Source organism: Oncorhynchus mykiss, chromosome 4 (assembly GCF_057628025.1).
Source record: "Oncorhynchus mykiss isolate SJ-2025 chromosome 4, ASM5762802v1, whole genome shotgun sequence".
NCBI classification, from domain to species: Eukaryota; Metazoa; Chordata; class Actinopteri; order Salmoniformes; family Salmonidae; genus Oncorhynchus; species Oncorhynchus mykiss.
The window spans coordinates 20,917,193-20,938,736 of record NC_143025.1 but is presented as its reverse complement, the minus strand read 5'-3'; the positions used below and the strand labels follow the sequence as shown (position 1 = coordinate 20,938,736).

Here is a 21,544-nt window from a genome sequence, read left to right as displayed (position 1 = left end):
TTTTGCTGTATTTATTTTTCTCATGTACAGTGCCACTTGTTTTCCGCTTTGAAGAAATGAATGGCTTACTGCACTCTGCGAGGGGAGCCAGTCATGCGTGAGGCAGTCAGGCTGAAGAGAAACTGTACCGAGGGGAGGGATGGGTGAGGGGGTGAGGCATGAGGAGGGAGTGGTGCCAAGGCCTGGGTGTCCTGTGTGATGGGTGAAGTCGAGCTGTGAGGTAATGTTCACAGAGACCCATGGAGGGGGAGGGAGAGATGGAGAGAGGAGGGGGATGACGGTCAGTGTCAGGGGGCAGAGATGCAGTAGCAGTGGAGGACCAGCAGGATTACACTGGGTGGGCAGAAGCATAATAGACTCTGTAGACTGCTTACTCTGATGAAGTGGGCCCTCGAAAGCACTAAATCAACTGTTCACGAAGCACCAATTAATGTATGGTGCCGGCATCTCTGGTGTGAGGAATCAAAGATGTCTGGCTGTGCTGAGCGTCTGCTCTGCCCCCTCTCTGTGGAGCCAGCCAGAGAGCCATGGCCTGAGTCAGAGATGAGGGAAGGATAGAGAATGTGTGATGGAGGGAAGGGGGGCCCAGGGGCCATCTGGAGGCAACAGGTCTCAGGACAGCAGGTGGGTTCCAATCAGAGCATCACATGGCCTGTGTCAGGGCCAGAGTCTGAGCCAGGGTCTCCCCTATCCAAGACCCCCACATCCCTCCTTCTAACAGGCCACAATCTGTCACCTGCCATCCTCTATTAGCTCCAGTCGTGCAGTTAAGCATTATGGATTGAAGAGCTGGTGGTCGTTGGTGGACAACATAATTGTGGAAATTGACTGCGAATGTTTGATGACTATTATTAACACAATCTTTCCAGATGAGTGGGTTTGGTTGTAGGTAGAAAATAAATTGGTGAGTGTTCTGCATACTCAAAGAATATGTTATATGTGATAGAGAGGATTATGGCGCTTTAACAGCTAATCTGTTTATGAGGCACCGCATATCTGCCTTTTTTTGGATACTATATACTGTACATACACTAGACTGTAGTTCCTGTATTTTATTGGAAATAAAGGATGTTGTATACTGTAGTTCCTGTATTTTATTGGAAATAAAGGATGTTGTATACTGTAGTTCCTGTATTTTATTGGAAATAAAGGATGTTGTATACTGTAGTTCCTGTATTTTATTGGAAATAAAGGATGTTGTATACTGTAGTTCCTGTATTTTATTGGAAATAAATGATGTTGTATACTGTAGTTCCTGTATTTTATTGGAAATAAATGATGTTGTATACTGTAGTTCCTGTATTTTATTGGAAATAAAGGATGTTGTATACTGTAGTTCCTGTATTTTATTGGAAATAAAGGATGTTGTATACTGTAGTTCCTGTATTTTATTGGAAATAAAGGATGTTGTATACTGTAGTTCCTCTTTCAGGGTGGTAGTGGAGGACTATTTGCTGGTCTCCTATGTGGTTATTTGCTGTTCGTGTGCATTAAGAAATCCCATGACTACATGCCTGCTCATAACTAGAGGGTCATCTGTATTTGCATGTAAATGTTTTTCACCCCCTGGTCTGCTGGTGGAGCAATCAAAATGGCCCACTGTCTGCCTCGCTTAGAGAGAGGGCGGGCTGACTGTCAGTGACATTCAGAGCAGTGCCACCCGCCCGCCCGACAGGGTTTTAATGCGTAGGGATTTTTCTCCTTGATGTGCTCTCTAGCCAGTGGATCTCTGTGTGAATATTCATGCACATCCTCCTGCCTTTAATGACTTGTTTTGCCGCAAACATCAGAGCTCAGCCCCCAGCACCGCTACGACCGCGCCTCCACTCTGTTCATTGGCCCAATCCCTTGGCGCCCGTAAGATGGACACATCCAAGGTTTTCTGCTCAAAGTATGGCACACTCATCCGCCCGTCTGACTCACATACACATATCAGGGTCGGTTGTTTGAAGTTCGGCAGTTCAGCTCCAACAGTTCAGCTCGAGGAGTTCTTATTGTCAGAATGGAACATCTATTACTCAGCTTGAGAAGTTTGACTTTGCAGCATGGGGAGTGAGTTCAGTTAGATGGCAGTATTTCAACGCTGGTGGTACTGTGCCATGGAATGAGCTCTGCTTTGGACATTTCTCTATTTCTCTATGTGAGAGTTTAGTAGTGATTTGCTCTGGCCATCATTTAATTTCGCTTGGTGGTTTGGTGTGTGTGCAGATAGCCTTGGTGTTTTGCAATCACTAGTGTGTGTGTGTGTGTCTGTATAGGGTTATGTGTGTATGTGTGTGTATATCTGTATGTGTATGTATATATATGTCTGTATATAATGTATGCATTACCATCATACTTCAGTGATTGCCCCGTTCCTCCTTGTAATTACATGGTTGTATGGTTGGTCTGTGGGTGCTAGAGCATGACCAGCTAATTCTGGGAGACCATTGGCTGGAGCTGTGGGTCTCCTGGGCAGACAGCCACTCAGCCATGTGACAGGCCTAGAAAATTGGCTTTTTTCAGTAGCATGCAGCAACACTTCCCAGGTTTCTCTGTTGTTTGTCCCTTGCTTGTAGATTAACCTTTTAAACAATGATCTGCTTGCTCCATATAAATAGCATAGCTTGTCCCCTCTGTTTTGTTTCAGTCCTGTCCTGCTCTCTCGCTTAGCCATTGCAGTAGCCAAGGAAACTCGATCCCTGAGACTAAACTAAAGCAATAATCAGGCCAGGCTGAAGTGCCTGAGAATCCAGCTCTCACAGGCCTGTAGCCTGTAGCTTGTCATAACTTCATGTTCCCTGAAATGCTACGGGTGGGGTAACAAGGGCACGGCAAGGCAATGACAGAGTTTTTCCATGTTCACGCAACTGAAGAATAGCCACAAAAGAAGAGTAGCAACAATAAAATCTAATATTATGATGGTGTGGAAATTGTGAGCACATGCTGGCACCAGGGAAGAATAGCCCAATCATCATAGAAATATGTAAAGGTAAACATTCTAAACAGCCCTGTTACACTCAGCGTACTCCTGGCTTTCAGGGAATCAAACTGTTTTGGAACTCTTCTCTTTACTGACTTGCCTAGTTAAATAAAGGTTAAATAAAATGATTGATGAATCTCGGCCAGAGTGTATATAATTGTACTGCCCCAGTGTTGAGTGCTTAGTTTAAGTAACACTGGAGAGGGCTGTTCCTGCCAAATGTTAAATATGGCAGTCATTTTAGGATGGGTTTTTATGGCCTTTGGACAGGAGTGTTCCTCCCTCTGCTACTTGTATTTTTTGGCCTGGACATTTCACCCGCTTGGTGCTTCTCGCTGCTGCTGTCATCGGCACCATTAGCGGACACTACAAAGTGGCTTTGAAGCTCCACAGGGCTCAGGGCCTTAAAGAGGGACAGCTCGGGAGTTCAGCGTTGATCCTTAGTTCAGATTTCGGTCCCCTCCTATACGATAAGGCCCTCAGGACAGCTGGGCCAATTATTCTCCCCCTGTCGACTCTCTCTCTCTCTGTTTCTCCCTCTCTTCCCCTTTCATTCTCCCTCTCTCACACCATGTGTGACCTTGGAAAGGTCCAGGCAAAACATTTAGCCCTTTTTTAAAAATGGAGTATTGTACAGTTGATATACTAACATGCTTTGATAGCAACGTACAGTATATCAATGTTAAGACAGAACCTAAAACCAAAATAAGTCATGTTGTAAAAATGACACTCAATAACACTGATTTGAATAGCATTGATTTGTTTTCTATAGCAGATGTAGTGACTGTTGGCAAGTTAACATTTTATTGGCGAATCTCTTGTTAAGTGGATGCCTTGTGTGCATTTACTTGACTGTGTTTCAATTCCTAATCAGATGGTTAATTTACTGTCTTGGGGACATTTACCAGCTGGCTGTATGGAACGCAGGCTGATCCCACCTCTTTATCTCTGCCTCCATGTCTCCCATTGGTGTCTCCATGGTTTCCACACATGCAGTTTTGTTTTGGGAGTGGACTTATGCTAACAGAGGAGTCCAGAAGGTGAGGGGGATAAGGGTGCAGGGCTTGAGGAGGGATGTGTGTGCGTAGGAGTGTGTGTGTGGGGGGGGGGGGGGGGGGGGGGGGGGGTTCATGTGACAGTCGTCCTGTCTCTGCATCAGCAGGCAAGGTGTCGGGGAGATTTGGCTGGCAGATCTTAATCAGCCATCAGCCCAGTGCTGAGAAGAAAAGTCCATGCAAATCCCTGCGTCGGCAGCTGTGTAGTGTCCTTCATTAATGTAATAACACTCCTCCATTATTCCAGCTTCACACTGAGTCCAGCACCGCATCCACATACTCCTAATGGCTGCCTGACTTGATGACTGGCTGGCCGGGGACCGGCGCCCGCCCGACAGACACCTTTATATATTTATATACTTGTCACTTAGCCTTTGTCACATTCGCAGCAAGGAAAGTGGAAAAGCTGATTATGTTGCCTGGAATCTATTCTGTTTTGTATTTCACTGGCCACTAGGCTGTGCTTTGGCTGCATTGTTATGCATGTTCCCTGTTGCTGATAAGAAGTAATTAATGGTGTGGCTGTGCAGGCCTCTTCCTAGAGAGTTGACGAAGCATCCAGGCTCAAGCAGCTGCTGAGGCACTTTTTGTTCACATGAAGAGTGTACATCAGAGTCTTTGTCTGCTCCGCTGTCGATGGAGGTGCGTTCTTTTCTCATCGGATAATCCCTTTCTGTTTTTCCATCTCAAATGAGACAGTGTGTCACTCCTCAGACTGAGAAGGAGTGCCGGACTTCCAACAGCAGTGCTCAACCAAGCAGGCTGGGCGTGTGCGTGTTTGTCTGGGCGTGTGCGTGTTTGTCTGGGCGTGTTAAAACAGTTTATGTGTGTGTCTCAAGAGCCTCATCTGTACCCTAGTGTCTCACTCCAGGCTCTTCATTAGTGTGGATGTTAATGAGTCACACTCTGATCAGTGCAGCATCAAATCAAATTGTATTCATCACATGCTTAGTAAACAACAGGTGTAGACTAACAGTGAAATGCTTACTTACAGGCCCTTCCCAACAATGCAGATAGAAAGAAAATAGAGAAGTAATAGAAAAGTACAACAAGTAATAATAAAAAAAAAATATATATAATAATATATACACAGAAACTATGCAGTATTTTGTTTTATTGCTAGGTTACTTGTTAGATATTACTGCACGGTCGGAACTAGAAGCACAAGCGTTTTGCTACTCACGCATTAACATCTGCTAACCATGTGTATGTGACCAATAAAATTTGATTTGATTTGACAATGAGTAAACAATAACTTGGCTATATACAAGTAGTTACAGTACTGAGTGGATGTGCAGGGGTACGAGGTAATAACTTGGCTACATACAAGGAGTTACAGTACTGAGTGGATGTGCAGGGGTACGAGGTAATAACTTGGCTATGTACAAGGAGTTACAGTACTGAGTGGATGTACAGGGGTACGAGGTAGTTGAGGTAGATATGTAACTAGGAATAAAGACAGATAGTAAACAGTAGCAGCAACGTCTGTGATGAGTCAAAAAAGTTTGTGCAAAAAGGGTCAACGCAGATCATCTGGATAGCTATTTTATTAACTATACTGAACAAAAATATAAACGGAACATGTAAAGTGTTGGTTCCGTGTTTCATGAGCTGAAATAAAAGATCCAAGAAATGTTCCATACGCACAAAAAAACATATTTTTCAAATTGTTTTTGCTCTAATTTGCTGACATCCCTGTTAGTGAGCAAATCCCTCTTAGCCAAGATATCCACCTGACAGGTGTGGTATATCAAGAAGCTGATTGAACAGCATGATCATTACACAGGTGTACCTTGTGCTGGGGACAATAAAAGACCACTCTAAAATGTGAAGTTTTGTCACACAACACAATGCCAAAGATGTCTCACGTTTTGAAGGATTGTGCAATTGGCATGCTGACTGCAGGAATGTCGACCAGAGCTGTTGCCAGAAATTGAATGTTCATTTCTCTACCATAAACTGCCTCCAATGTTGTTTTAGAGAATTTGGCAGTACGTCCAACCGGCCTCATAACCGCAGACCACGTGTAACCACGCCAGCCCAGGACCTCCACATCCGGCTTCTTCACCTGCGGGATCGTCTAAGACCAGCCACCCGGACAGCTGATGAATTATGTGGAGTATTTCTGTCTGAAATAAAGCTCTTTTGTGGGCTCCCCAGTGGGGGGGGCTATGCCCACCCAGGCCCACCCAAGGCTGCACCCCTGCCCACTCATGTGAAATTCATAGATTAGGTCCTAATTTATTTATTTTAATTGACTGATTTCCTTAAATGAACTGTAACTCAGTAAAATCTTTGAAATTGTTGCATGTTGCGTTCATATTTTTGTTCAGTATATTTAAATATTTAGCGGTCTTATGGACTTCCTCTGACACCGCCTGGTATAGAGGTCCTGGATGGTAGTGAGCTCGGCCCCAGTGATGTACTGTGGTGCCTTGTTGTCGGATGCGAATCAGTTGCCATACCAAGCGGTGATGTAGCCAGTCAAGATGCTCTCAATGGTGCAGCTGTAGAACTTTTTGAGGATCTGAGGACCAGTGTCAAATCATCCTAAGGGGGAAGAGTCATTGTCGTGCCCTCAAATGTGTTGGTGTGTGTGGACCACGATAGATCCTTAGGGATGTTGGCACGGAGGAACTTGAAGCTCTCGACCCACTCCACTATAGCCCCATCGATGTGGATGGGGGCGTGCTCGGCCCTCCGTTTCCTGTAGTTCACGGTCAGCTTCTTTGTCTTGCTGACGTTGAGGGAGAGGTTGTTTTCCTTGCACCACACTGCCAGGTCTCTGACCTCCTCCTTGTCCCATCGCCGTCTGTGATCAGGCCTACCACCATCGTGTCTCATGTCTCTGCCCATTTGCCAGCCAGGGGCTCAGTCAGCTCTACCTGGCCTGGTGTAACAGATGTTAATCGTACTCTCCTTGCGTTGTGTTTTGTCTAAATAAATCACCCCAGCCTTTGGTCCCAGTTGAGCATGATTTATTTATGTTGTTAAATAGGAAACAGCACGTTAGTTGTGCAGGGCTTAACGATGTTGATGGCTGTCGATGGTCAAATCTGTAGCATGAAAACAACTGCGTTAGCAGTGGGCTTATGTGACCATTACATCGGTGTATGCTAGCTAACACACTTATTTACAGTAATCATATGCCAAAGCACATCCCAGAAAGCCCCTCAATCCCTAACAGGTACCATATACCCACACATGTATAAATCAGTAATGTACAGCAAACTTGTACACATTGTAAAATAGAAAATAGAAAACCGTATTCCGAACGTGATCTACCCCTTGCATCACATTTTCATACTGGTGCGACCTGACGTTCGCGATCTCCCCATATCTGCATGCGGGGCCAATCACAACACACCTTATTGTCATCAGAGTTGAACCAACCAATAAGAATGCTTGAACATTGAGTACACCTTTCTTTAGAGGCAAGTGGAAACATTACCAATCCCGTTACATTGGCATGGGTGAGGTGGACACTATGGACTACCCCTCACTGCTCTGCGGCACTGTGCCCTACCTTGCTTGCCCATCACTGGTGCTAAGGTGCATTAAGGAGTTGCTGGGGTGTGAGGTTCTTCTCTCCCAGTGGCTGATGGGCGTAAGTCTGTCACAGTGTGTGGCTTATTAGCTCCCGATTGAGTCCCCGACCTACTTTATCTCTGCCTCCATTCACTGCAGCAAGACAGGGAGCCCAACCAGAGGCCATTACTACTACCAAGGAGACGCTGAGCACAGCCACACAAACATTCGCACACACACACACACAGCTCAGCAACAGAAAATATTCGGCCACAGAAAAGGCCTTAATAGCGTTTGTGTGATATTGTCCCATGGGAGAGTGTTGCTGTAAGCTTAAACTCCTGCTGTGGAAATACATCTTAAAGCCATGCGTGCTCTGCAACTTGGTGCACTTTGTTGAACTGCTCACATTCATTCTCCCTGACTAAACCCAATGAGAGTAGGGTGTATTTTGGGGGATCCCGCCCTAGAAATAGTTGATGGTTTGTAAACACAGTCTCAGTTCTCCCTCCCTCCCAACCTTATTGGAGAGCATGATTTCAATCATGCTGATATTGGACATGTCAAACTAGTTTTCACGGGCAGATGTTGTTATTTAGTCTGTCTGTCTGTACGCCTGTCTGTACGACTGTCTGTGTATACACAGTATTTGTTATTGTTGTGACCACAGTATTTGTTATTGTTGAGAGGCGTCGCCGGGAAGTAAAACCCATGGCATGGTTATTGTAAGCCTTACAGAGTTGCCTGCCAGACAGTTTTTTTTCAGAGCCCTGGGACCCAACCCTACATACCCAGAGTAATTCCTCTGCATCCCATTAACATAATCTTAATGTAAATTATTATACACTCAAACCCAGGAAGGAGCCAGCCGGCAGGCAGGCCCACCAACCAACGTAACCAACTAGTCTGGAAAATGAGAATGCCCACTCGCGGTTGAGTCACCTGTGTCTTATAGCCACAGTATCTCCACATCAATCTTTTATACTGCAGAACAATACATATCCTCAATTACAGAATTCAGTCTAGCGTGTTTTAGGGGGTGTGATGGTAAAGACTACCTTCTCTGCTTTGGGATTTCTATGGTTATCAGAAAAGTATTTTAGCTGTTATTCTGATAGTTCTTTTAATATAGTGTAATAAACCCTTCTCCTGACTTGGATGTAAAACATGCATATGAAGAAGTCTATAAATGAGTTTTCTGGCCCACTATCTCGTAGCATACACCCATCCTGTATGTGACAATTTGCCAATCAGGTTGTGCCGCAGTGGGGTTGGTTATAGCTCTCGAAGTTGAGTGAGAGTGTATTTAAGAATTAATATGAGTGTTGTGATGGTTGTGTTCATTGTTTTTTGTGCATTAGGGAGGAGGATGGTGCAACATTAGGCTGTCAACAAAGGTGTCTTACCCAGAAAAACAAACAAGGTTGTTTCACTACTTACTTCGTGCTGGTAAGTGATACCACAGAAGAAAAGAGGGAACGTCATAAACATGACACTTTAAGTAAGCAATTTTATGATAATTAGTGAGATGCACGGCTGTTTAAAATGTAGACAGACTTCCGAGAGTGAGGAGAGAGGAGGACAACAGAAAGGAAAACAGAAAAACCAGAGAGCAATCACATCGCACGAGCAACAGCGGTTTATATTTTTCATTACAACCGGAACACAACGTAAATAGCCTGTTATTTCAGGAAGTGCTTTCGTTTGTTCCCCTCAGAATAGCTTGGAAAATTGGTCTGGGACTGTCTATTGTATCACGTGTTACAGTGTATTTTATAAGAGCCCCTTAATATAGAGCACAGCCCAATCCCCTAGCCATTGGCAGGGCTGGTTAATATAGAGATCCAAATGCATCCTTTCAACCAGTACAGGAACCCCCTCAACCACCACCGTCCCTCCTAATGTAATGGTGGGTGTCAGCATGTGAAATACAGCCAGACTCTTTTACTGGGCTATAATATAACCACTCCTATGGAAAGCTCAGTGTCCATGGCAAGACCTAGATAGACAGATAGCCTGGACAGAATAGCCCAGACAGCCAGAAGAACCTCATCCCAAACCAGGCCTAGTATCACTGCCAATATACAGTACCAGTCAAAAGTTTGGACACACCTACTAATTCCAGGGTTTTTCTTTATTCTTACTATTTTCTAAATTGTAGAATAATAGTGAAGACTTCCAAAATATGAAATAAGACGTAAGGAATCATGTAGTAACCAAAAAATGTAAAATACATGTTATATTGGAGATTCTTTCTTTCTTTGCCTTGATGACAGCTTTGTCTCTCAAGCAGCTTCATGAGGTAGTCACCAGGAATACATGTCTTTTTTTTTTATTTCTTTTTTTTAAAAATTGTACCCATTTTTCTCCCCAATTTCGTGGTATCCAATTGTTGTAGTAGCTACTATCTTGTCTCATTGCTACAACTCCCGTAAGGAAAGTAAGAGCGAAGAGGGAGAGACGAAGGCTGAATGTCATGCGTCCTCCGATACACAACCCAACCAGCCGTAATGCATTCCACAGCGCGCGTCCAACCCGGAAGCCAGCCGCACCAATGTGTCGGAGGCTACACCGTGCACCTGGCAACCTTGGCTAGCGCACACTGCGCCCGGCCCGCCACAGGAGTCACTGGTGCGCGACGAGACAAGGAGATCCCTACCAACCAATCCCTCCCTAACCCGGACGACGCTAGGCCAATTGTGCGTCGCCCCACGGACCTCCCGGTCGCGGCCATTTACGACAGAGCCTGAGCGCGAACCCAGGGACTCTGATGGCACAGCGCCCTTAACCACTGCGCCACCCGGGAGGCCACCAGGAATGCATTTCAATTAACAGGTGTGCCTTGTTAAACGTTTCCTTCTTAATGTGTATGAGCCAATCAGTTGTGTTGATAGCCCTATTTGGTAAAATATCAAGTCCATATTATGGCAAGAACAGCTCAAATAAGCAAAGAGAAATCACAGTCCACCTTTACTTTAAGACATGAAGGTCAGTCAATATGGAACATTTCAAGAACTTTGAAAGTTTCTTCAAGTGCAGTCGCAAAAACCATCAAGAGCTGTGATGAAACTGGCTCTCATGAAGACCGCCACAGGAATGGTAGACCCAGAGTTACCTCTGCTGCAGAGGATAAGTTCATTAGAGTTAACTACACCACAGATTGCAGCCCAAATAAATGCTTCACAGAGTTCAAGTAACAGACACATCTCAACATCAACATCAACAGTTCAGAGGTGACTGCGTGAATCAGGCCTTCAATTGCTGCAAAGAAACCACTACTAAAGGACACCAATAATAAGAAGAGATTTGATTGGGCAGAGAAACACATGCAATAGACATTAGACCGGTGAATATCTGTCCTTTGATGAGTCCAAATTTGAGATTTTTGGTTCCAACTGACTTGTCTTTGTGAGACACAGAGTAAGTGAACTGATGATCTCTGCATGGGTAGAGAAACATGGAAGAGGAGGTGTGAGGTGTGATGGTGTGGGCGTGCTTTGCTGGTGACACTATTTGTGAATTTATTTAGAATTCAAGCCACACGTAACCAGCATGGTTCAGTTTTTCAACAGGACAATGACCCTGTGTAAGGGCTATTTGACCAAGAAGGAGAGTGATGGAGTGCTGCATGTCCTGGCCTCCACAATCACCCGACCTCAACCCAATTGAGATGGCTTGGGATTGAGTGAAGCAGCCAACAAGTGCTCAGAATGTGGGAACTCCTTCAAGAGAATTGTTTTATTTTTTATCTTTATTTAACAGGGCAGGTGAGTTAAGAACAAATTCTTATTTTCAATGATGGCCTAGGAACAGTGGGTTAACTGCCTGTTCAGGGGGCAGAACAACAGATTTGTACATTGTCAGCTCAGGGATTGGAACTTGCAACCTAGTTACTATCCTTCTGGTTACTAGTCCAATGCTCTAACCACTAGGCTACCCTGCCGCCCCAAATGCCAAGAGTGTGCAAAGATGTCATCAAGGCACAGGGTGGCTACTTTGAAGAATCTAAAATCTAAAATATATTTTGATTTGTTTAACACTTTTTGGGTTACTGCATGATTCCATATGTATTATTTCGTAGTTTTGATGTCTTCACTATTATTCTAGAATGCAAAAAATAGTAAAAAATAAAGAAAAACCCTTGAATGAGTAGGTGTGTCCAAACCTTTGACTGGTACTGTATATTGATGCATCAACAGAGTCAGCCACGCCAAGAGGAGCACACAGGTCAATATCTGTGAATGAGAGGTGTAAAGCCTCCACCCTGGTACAGTGTGTGTTAACTTGGAATGCAAGTGGCCGAGCGAGCGTCTCAAAGTCTCTCCAAGGGGACCTGGGGATGGCCCTGTGCTGTGTCTCTTTGAGTGGAGTGTGAAATAGTGTGTGTGTGTGTGTGTGTGTGTGTGTGTGTGTGTGTGTGTGTGTGTGTGTGTGCGTGTTATTAGTATTAGTATTTTATTAGGAGCCCCACTACTCTTCCTGGGATCCACACAAACACAAAACATAACATAATACATAACATTAATAGACAAGTACATCACGAGGACATAACAAACATTTTAAAATAAGAATACACACTTTCATATGTTTATGCATCATAGAAGCTACTGAATGCAGGTGCAACACACAAAAATGAAACTGGAAATGCAATAACAAGGTGTGTTGCAAATAGGCTGACACTTAGTAAATTCCCCTGACGTGAATATAGCAACCTTGTTTCGCTAAATTCCCCTGACGTGAATATAGCAACCTTGTTTCGCTAAATTCCCCTGACGTGAATATAGCAATCTTGTTTCGCTAAATTCCCCTGACGTGAATATAGCAACCTTGTTTTGCTAAATTCCCCTGACGTAACTATAGCAACCTTGTTTTGCTAAATTCCCCTGACGTAACTATAGCAACCTTGTTTCGCTAAATTCCCCTGACGTGACTATAGCAACCTTGTTTCGCTAAATTCCCCTGACGTGAATATAGCAACCTTGTTTCGCTAAATTCCCCTGACGTGAATATAGCAACCTTGTTTCGCTAAATTCCCCTGACGTGACTATAGCAACCTTGTTTCGCTAAATTCCCCTGACGTGACTATAGCAACCTTGTTTCGTTAAATTCCCCTGACGTGACTATAGCAACCGTGTTTCTATATTTACCGCCCGTAATGGGTATCCTGGGGTAGCATATAATATCTTAAACTTGTAGGCCTTTTGTTTCAGATACCACCCACTATAGGTTTCATTAGAGAAAATGCAATATTCATGAACATGCATAAATAACCAGGACAGTGTTTCAGATGGAGTTTCACTTATGTCTTTCACTGCGTTCAGTTCATAAATTTAACAGAATTTCATCATACGGGGCTTCACCTAATGTGTGTGTGTGTTTGTTTCCAGTCCAGCTGTCTGAGGCTGACCCAGGCCCAGGGCACAGGGGATTCGCCTGTGGTCACGCCTCTGTAGTGTTCTGCCTGTGAGCCTCTAATGGATTGGTCAGGACAGGCAGGGGGATGTTGAGACATCTCCAGAATTACTTCCACTGTGGTATAAGCAGGGGCAAACTTTGTGATTTGGAGGCCCCAGGCAGAGTCTGTGCATGCGCTTGCTAAAATGTATTCTCTCTTAATGTGCCATGAACACAATCAGTCATTATGTTTTCATCTGATTGGCAAATAAATCACTTAACATTTCTTTGGGTACATTTATCCAAAATAATTCCAGGATCCAAACAGTGCAAAACAGTCTTACTATAGCATATGTAGCCCATGTATCGAATGCTGTCTGGACAAAAAGAGTACGACATGCCATACTCTCTTTTGACCAGACAGCATCGGAAACATGGGCTACAGATAAGTCCTCTACCTCTGCCTTGGCGACAGTGGCAGTATTATCAGCAGCACCTGTCTTTTTAATAAAGACATTTGTTAATTTAGGTCATTTTGCTATTAAAATGAAATCTTCTTTCTTTCTTTTTCTTTTCTCTGCTCCTCTATGAAAGCACCTCCTTGCTGCAGCTTGATTTCAATGAAAGTCACGTTTGTAATCATATCACGTGAAATAATGCATGGGAACTCTGTCAGTGTGGTATAGTCCATTATTATCGACCATTCCGTGGGTGATTAATGACACTTGTTTCTACTATTATGAGAAAAACTTGGATGATATTAATATTGATATGAAATATATGCATACGTATAGAATTACATTTTTGATCTATTATGAATTATTATTCTGCTGTATGGATTAGTTTACCTTTTTGGAGGCCCTGGGCATAAGGGAGTTTGAAAGGAGGCCGTGTACTGCACGCCAGGAAGTAAAGGAATAAACAATCCTAGAGTGAGGGTTTGAAATGGACCAGTGGAAGTTGGTTGGAGCTCTGTTGGAGCACCATGCATCAGCACAACCAGAATGATGCTTTGAGGAAGTAGGGGGATAAACTGTGTGGGAGACAATGGCACGCAGATTTTGGGAATAACTGATGACATGAGTTACATGTAATCTGATTACAAAAGTCAGTACAGAAAGGAAACACCACGTGAGCTTTTAACCATTTATTAGAAAAGATGAACAATGTAATGTCTTGATGTTAACCTGTTCTCCTTCAGGGTAGTTCACCATCAGAGTGAAGCGTAATAAAGATGAGAAACTAACTACAGGCAGTGAGCATGGTATGCTATACCAATCCCCTGCAGGAAGAAAAACCCAGAATGCAGACAGGTGGAGGATGGGGTGGTGGTGGGATATCAGAAAAAGCTAATATAGTGAATAACAGCTAGTTACAGCAGCAGCGGCCATGGCAGCAAGACACCAGCGCAACCAACCCAACCCTAATGACATGGCAGAGAGGGAGGGACAAGGACACAATGTCAGAAAGTGAGAGAGGGGAAGAGGTAGAGCATTTGTACTGGGATGTATCTGTGCTTGCATGTCTGTTCATGGTTGTGTGTGTGTGTGTTTGTGTGTGTGTGCTTGTATGTATTTGTGTGTACTTCCCCCTCCCTGTTGCTTTTACAAAGTCATTTTGAGACCAGCAGCAGTCTCTAAAGTTCCAAGTCGCTCGGGTGGCTTGATAGAGTTTTGCACCAAGTGGATCACAGACAAGCCCTGGAGACACCAGTTAGTTAATTACCCAAAGAATGACACTGATTCACCAGGGTGATAAACAGGAATAAGGGAAACTCTTGCCCCCTCCTCTCCTCCTCCGGAGAGAGGGACTCTGTTTCAGGCTGTTTGCTCTTCCAACAGATGTAGGCATCTTATCTAGTGTGAGGAGGTGGTGCTGATTTCACTATCAATTCTACCTTTGTTTCTGATGTATGATAATTATGATACACCAGCCAATAAATTCCTCCATTTATGGAACTTCTGCCAGTGATGCATGTCCTCCTATCATCTGATACAGCATTTGTGCATATTGTGCATTCAGGGATGACCGCCTGTGTGTGTGTGTGCGTGTGTGTGTGTGTGTGTGTGTGTGTGTGTGTGTGTGTGCAGTGCGGCAGGAGAATGTTGATGACTGTAGGTAAATAAGCGACACGGGGGACTGAGCAGACAGAGCAGAGCATGCTGGGATCATGTAAAGTGCTGGTGGAAATTATTAACAACCTTGCCGTCCCAAAATAACCCCTGCCTGCTTTACTGTGCTTCATTTGCTGTGAATCGACTTTTTCAAAGCTGCTAGTGGTGAGCATGATTTGGGAAGAGGAGGTAGGGGGTGTTGTTTGATGAGAACTCCCTCAGTCCTCTCCCATTGCTGTCTAGCGCTCTCCTTCAGCGCAGACCGGAGTGTCTGGGAGACAAAGTGCGCCGTGTCCCCTTTGAGTGGTGAGAAACTTTTTGATGATGATGATGATGATGCTGGCTGACAACTAGCCAAGTGCACATAGAGTGGACGACCCTGTGTGTGTTCAGCCCATTTCTGCTACCCTACTCTTCCCTCAGTAGTCTCTGTTCTACTGGCCCATTGTCTTCACACTAAAATGCTCAGCGCCTGCGTGCGTGACTGTGCTCTGGCTCTGCTTATCTAAACATTTACTTTATTAGACAAGGTCTCATAGACGCTGCTCTGCAAATTGCCCTTTAAAAAAAATCCTCCATTGTTGTTCATAGTGCTGCCCTGATGGAACATAATAGCTGGCTGTCACCTGCCTGTGCTCTGAGTGGAGGTGAAGCTAATGATACAGGGATTAGCTAATGAGATGATGGAGGAGATGATATGGATGTCGTATGCCTGGGATTCCTGTACTCATACAGGAGGTCTTAGAAGCACTGATTCCACAGCTCAGAACCGTGCATATGAGTATTCAGAATGAATACATTACCATATCATAAGACATCTGTAGTGTATTTTTTTTTATGCTGCCCTGCAACATTATTCAAAGTACTGATAGGGCTGTTCCAACACTTTGTACCTGAGCACTTTGGCCAGGCACTCACAGTTAAAGGAGTGTTTGTGAGAGTGGTCCTGTGATTGTGTGGGATGCTGGACACACAGTGGGTTACAGTATTTACCCTGGTCCTTAACCCACTCTGTCACAGCAGGGCTGCATTGTTCCTGCTCACGCACTTCCCCAGGCACTGAGCAGGGCTAGCCAGGGTCAGCCACTTCAATGAGCAGAACCCATTAGCTTTACACAAAAATCTTAATCAGAAATGTCCTTTCCTCATGCAATCAGAAGTGAGTAGTGGGGCTGGCAAACGGAAGTAGTGGTTTAGGTGAGGGGTGCGGTGTAGTTAAAGGTGTGTGTGTGTGTGTGTGTGTGTTAGCAACAGCTTTCATTCATCTCTATTCAAGTTTCAAGTTTTATTTGTCTCATGCACAAGTAGAGTGAAATGCTTTACTTATAGGGGTGGCAGATATAGCCTCAAAGTAAGAGCGTTGGGCCACTAACTGAAAGGTCACTGGTTTGAATCCCTGAGCCAGAAGTTGGCAAAATTGCAGTGGGGTTGCCAAAATAATAAAATACCAAAATTTAGAGTACAGATTATTGTATGGGACAATATACAAATGTTTTTGAGAAAGCTTTTTTTAAAAAATGATGTACCGCGGTTGTGTTATTAGGGGTGTGGTGGGGTTACCAGAAATTCAGGTGAAAGAAATGGGTTCCCCGCTGAAAAAGTTTGAATACCGGCTAGGTTTCTACTAAGCTAACATATGGAATTGTTTTAAGATGGTCCTACCAAGGATCATTTAGCTATTTGATTTGGAATTGTAGGACTCCTATAGGTATCAACATTTTTGGGGGATAAAACATTGCATTTGGCCTTACTGCTATTAGCCCATAGAAACACACTGAATAACAGATTTGTACATTAAAAAAACGATATTTTTGTACTATAAGGCGAGACTACAATGCGAGACCCAAATGCAGACACAGAAGGCAGATGGTTGAGCTCCGATATTTGTTATAGCAAAAGGGGTAGGCAAAAGGCAGGTCAGGTACAGGCAAGAGTTCATAAACCAGGTCAGAGTTCAAACGGTACAAGACGATAGGCAGGCTCGAGGTCAGGGGCAGGCAGAGTGGTCAGGCAGGCTCAGAGTCGGGACAGGCAAGGGTCAAAACCAGGAGGGCGAGAAAAGAGAGACTGGAAAAAGCAGGGGCTAAGACACAAAAACACTGGTTGACTTGATGTACAAGACGAACTGGCACAGAGAGGCAGGAAACACAGGGATAAATACACCGGGGATAATAAGCAACACCTGGAGGGGGTGGAGACAAGCACAAGGACAGGTGAAACAGATCAGGGCGTGACATGTACTAAGTGTCATGTACTGTCATGTTGTGTCTTGTCTCTGTCCTTTCCCTTCACCCTGTCTCCCTCTGCTGGTCGTTGTTAGGTTACCTTTTCTCCCCCTCTTTCCCCCAGCTGTGTCTTGTCTCCTCCTAACCACCTCGTCACCCCTTTTCCCACCTGTTCCCTTTTTCCCTCTGATTAGGTCCCTATATCTCTCTCTGTTTCTGCTCCTGTCCTTGTCGGATTCTTGTTTGTTGTGTTTCATGCCTGAACCAGACTATCGTCATGTTTTCTGTAACCTTGTCCTGTCCTGTCGGAATCTGCCGGTCTATCTGAGCCTACCTATGTTTGGTTATTAAAGAAGCTCTGTTTAAGTTAGTTCGCTTTTGGGTCCTCATTCACGCGCCGTAACACTAAGTCAAAATGAAGTATGTTTTGGTATACGAAATTATCTGTACACCTGACATGGAAATACCCCATTCACTTCCATACATTTTTCAACCCGGTACCAGGTTACCTTCAGACGAGTCCTGTGACAGTGGTGGGGGTCGTAGAGCAAAGCAGAGAACAACATCGTGTTCGTGAGATTCTCATCTTTCCATAGAGGGGTTTGTAGTCCATAGTTTGTCGTCTAAACCATTCGGATGCCTCAGACGTTTTTGTGAGAAGACTGATTTTTGGGATGTCTCCTGTTCTGACAAACAGCGCTGTAGCTCTGCCATCTTCCACTGCAAATGCAGAAAGCCGACATTAGCGGATGCGGTGGATTGAGATACAGCCCATGCAAAAAACTGCTTGATCATGCTAATGAGGGGCTCAGACATCAACTCTAGGGTTAACCCCAATTACTCCAGCAGCGCTGGACAATGGTGACCCTGGGCATGATCCCACTCCAGGGGGAGTTGAGATATGCAAAATACACATTTCCATTACACACTTGTGTGTAACAGAACAAATATAAGCACCCCCCAAATTATTATTATTATTATTATTATTAAGCCCTTCCCAACAATGTGGTATTCAATATAAGAGTGTGCTGTGCCCTTAATTGCTGTCACTGTAGGCATACACTGAGTGAAAAAGAGCACAAAGAAGGACTTGTCATGGCACTTGAATGGTCTGATTTCCATACTGCTTGACGAGTACTGTTCCTGCTCTGTCAAGTGGCCCAACAAACCAAACCACTCCGCAAAGGAAATGTACTGTACATTGTGTGGTTCGATAATGAGATCTACTGAGCTTACATTCTACTCAGGTCTTTACAGCTCACCTCTGTCACTGGGCTCGCAGAGTCCAGCTCTTTAAAAACACATTGTGTCTTCCCTCCCGGACACATGGCTGCTTACTGCGCAGAGCCAGGGTGAATTAGTTTATAGCCTTTGCTTTCACAGCGTTAACCAATGCCACATTCATCACTGGAGGAGAAACATACTGCAGACTGCAGAGCTGCGGCCTCTCTGAACCTTTTAATTTAACTTCTGTCCCCCTGTAAATGCAGAAGAGCATCTGCTGATGGCTCAGCCATCTCCTGCTGTAAGGAAAGGGCTGTAGAGAGCACTCCAGCTTCACTCTCGTTCTCAGCCTCGCCAACCATGGTGGTTGAAAGGGCGTGAGTGTTTGCACTTTTTAATATAGTCCTTTATGAAGTGTTTCCACAGGCAAGAGACATCACAGATCAGCAACGGTGCTCAGGGAGGAAGCCAGTGCCTATGGCCGGAATCTGTCTTTGCTACTACACTCTTAGAAAAAATGGTTCCCAAGGGATTCTTCAGCTGTCACCATAGGAGAACCCTTTTTGGTTCCAGGTAGAACTCGCTTGAGTTCCATGTAGAACCCAATAAGGTTCTACTTGGAACCAAAAGGGTTCTACCTGGAACCAAAAAGGCTTATTCAAAGGGTTATCCTATGGGGATAGACTATGGGGATAGGTTCTAGATAGCACCTTTTTTCTATGAGTGTGCTAACTGATGTGGCCTGATAGCCAATCACCAGATCTGGTGGAGCTTTAGCCAACTCCGTCGTTTCTTGGAATGAAAGAGGAGTTAACTGAAGCACAATCAGATCCGGCTATCAGGCTATTACTGATGTCCTCGCTCCAGTCACAGATTGTCTGGTCACTGTGCAAACATGTGCATCAGTTCATTGCATTTGTGAAAATACAGAGAGGTAGCAAATAAGGTTGACAGAGAAAACGCATGATAAGAAAGCTATCAATGATTGCAATGTTATTATTTTCAAATGACTGTAGGAAAACATGGCCCTCCCAGGCCTGCTTGTACTTTCCCAGAGGCCTCAGCTGTCCTAATCAGCCTATCAGACTGCTCCTCTGGCCCAAATCTCTTCACTTACCAGACAGCGTGTTGCGCTGCCTCCCTGCAGCCCAGTACATTTGTTCCCTGACAGTTATGTGGACTGTGCTGAATGCAAATGAACATGTTGTGCTGTGGAAGGACTGAGTGATGTGAGAGACAGAATGAAGCCCCAAGATTTGGCGGAGAGGCGTTACAGCATCTTGCCGCTTAGAGCCCTACTCTCCTCTGTCTCTCCATCACTCTATCATGCTATTTCTCTGTTTACTTAGTATGCTGACTTTGTCTCTGCTCATTCATTCTTGCCCTCCCCTCTCCTTGTCTTCTGCTCTCTCTTCCAGCGGTCCCTGGAAACATTGGAAATTCCATCTCTATGGAAAAAAATATATTCTTGTACCTGTCCCAAGAATCTCTCATCCAATTGTATCAAATTACTACATACCTGTTGCTCTTACCTCTCTCTTGATTAAATCTCTTGAAAAGATCTTCAAGGCATACATAATCAACACCAGACACCTTCTTGACCCACTCCAATTTGCATACCGGTCAGAGAGAGGAACAGATGATGCCATCCTCTCGCTCTTACATCTGGTGAATAAGCATTTGGAGGGCAGTAAAACCCATGTGCATATCATGTTCACATTTAACACAATCAATCCGTTGGTCCTCTCGGACAGACTGAGAGGAGACTTAATGCTATGCTTATCACATGGATCACCAACTTCCTAACTGATAGGTCTCAAAAGGTACGCGTTGGCAACACACTCTCTGAGATGTGCACTACTGCAGTTGGATCCCCACGGGGCTCTGTTCTTTCACCAGTACTATACATACTGTATACAGACAGCTACCGGAGCCGATTCCCAGGGCGCCACCTGATCAAATATGCTGAACGACACACTGCTTGGGTCAGTCTTCTGGAAGGGGATGAGACGAAGCACGGACCGGCTCTGAATGATTTTACTGTCTGGTGTGAGTCATTCCATCTAAAATGAAATACATAAAAAACAAAGGACATGGTGATTGACTTTGGAAGGGCTGGTCATTGACAACAAGTGTACTGACGCTATTTTTAAGAAATGCTACGGAAACTGCACTTTTTTACTGTTGATCTAATCATCATGGTTCTCTTTAATAAATCGTTCATTAAGAGCATTCTGTCCTACTGCTTGACCTGCTGGATTGGGAATATCAAGGTTGCACAGAAAAATAGGTTGGGCAAGATAGTCAGGACTTGTGAGAAAATCATGGGGCAGCAACAGCATGAACTGTCATCTCTCTACCTGGGCAGAGCCCTCCAGAAGGAGAATAAAATAGCGGTTGACTCTCCCCATCCACTCCACCCTGAATTCCAGCTCCTTCCCTCTGGACACAGGTACAGACAACCTAAGGTTAAAAACAAAATAGGGCCAAGTACTCTTTTATATTGAAATTCTGCAACTTAACAAATGTTAGAATAATTGCACTTAGCACTTGTAGTATGAAACTGCACTTACCCTGCTTATTTGCTTGTAAATATCCTTTGCGTTTAAAAAAATAAATAATGATATGCTGGGTAGCACTCAGCAGGGTAACAGAGGTGTGTGGGTGGCAGTAGGATGGATGGGGTCTGGTCTGTCGCTGCCAGTGTCCAAGGTGTGGGGAGATATGCCAGAGTGCCCGCCCTCCCAGGCCAGGGAAATACACAGCGTTCAGGAACATTCTTCATAAACAGGTGTTATGTTTGGCAAGGCAGCTGTACATTTGTAATGTTAACTTAAGATCCTCGATCTCTCTCACTTTACTTGTGGTTTCCTGAGTATCGTGCCCTGAGGCTCAACAGCTCTGATTAAGGAAACAGAGTCGACCTGAAAGAACCTTGGAACAATGGAGCGTGGATGATATTAGTGGTGTACAGGATGGTGGCCCACCTTTTCCTGCTGCTAGTGTTCCTGTATGTGCACAGCCCAGGTCTGCTTTCTAAAG

The 21,544-nt window shown here is 44.5% G+C and overlaps 1 protein-coding gene across 8 annotated transcripts in view; it reads left to right on the top strand.

The window, feature by feature from the left end:
- Positions 1-21,544, top strand: part of LOC110522756 (semaphorin-6B) — a 135,287-nt gene that overhangs the window by 5,765 nt on the left and 107,978 nt on the right. For 4 of the 8 annotated variants that reach the window (XM_036968407.2, XM_090231430.1, XM_090231427.1 and 1 more), the window contains exon 2: positions 8,907-8,994. The exons of the other annotated variants lie outside the window; for them this stretch is intronic. In XM_036968407.2, coding sequence (XP_036824302.1) covers positions 8,907-8,994 — 88 coding nt within the window. The remainder of the gene's footprint in view (positions 1-8,906; positions 8,995-21,544) is intronic. 8 annotated transcript variants of the gene reach the window in all.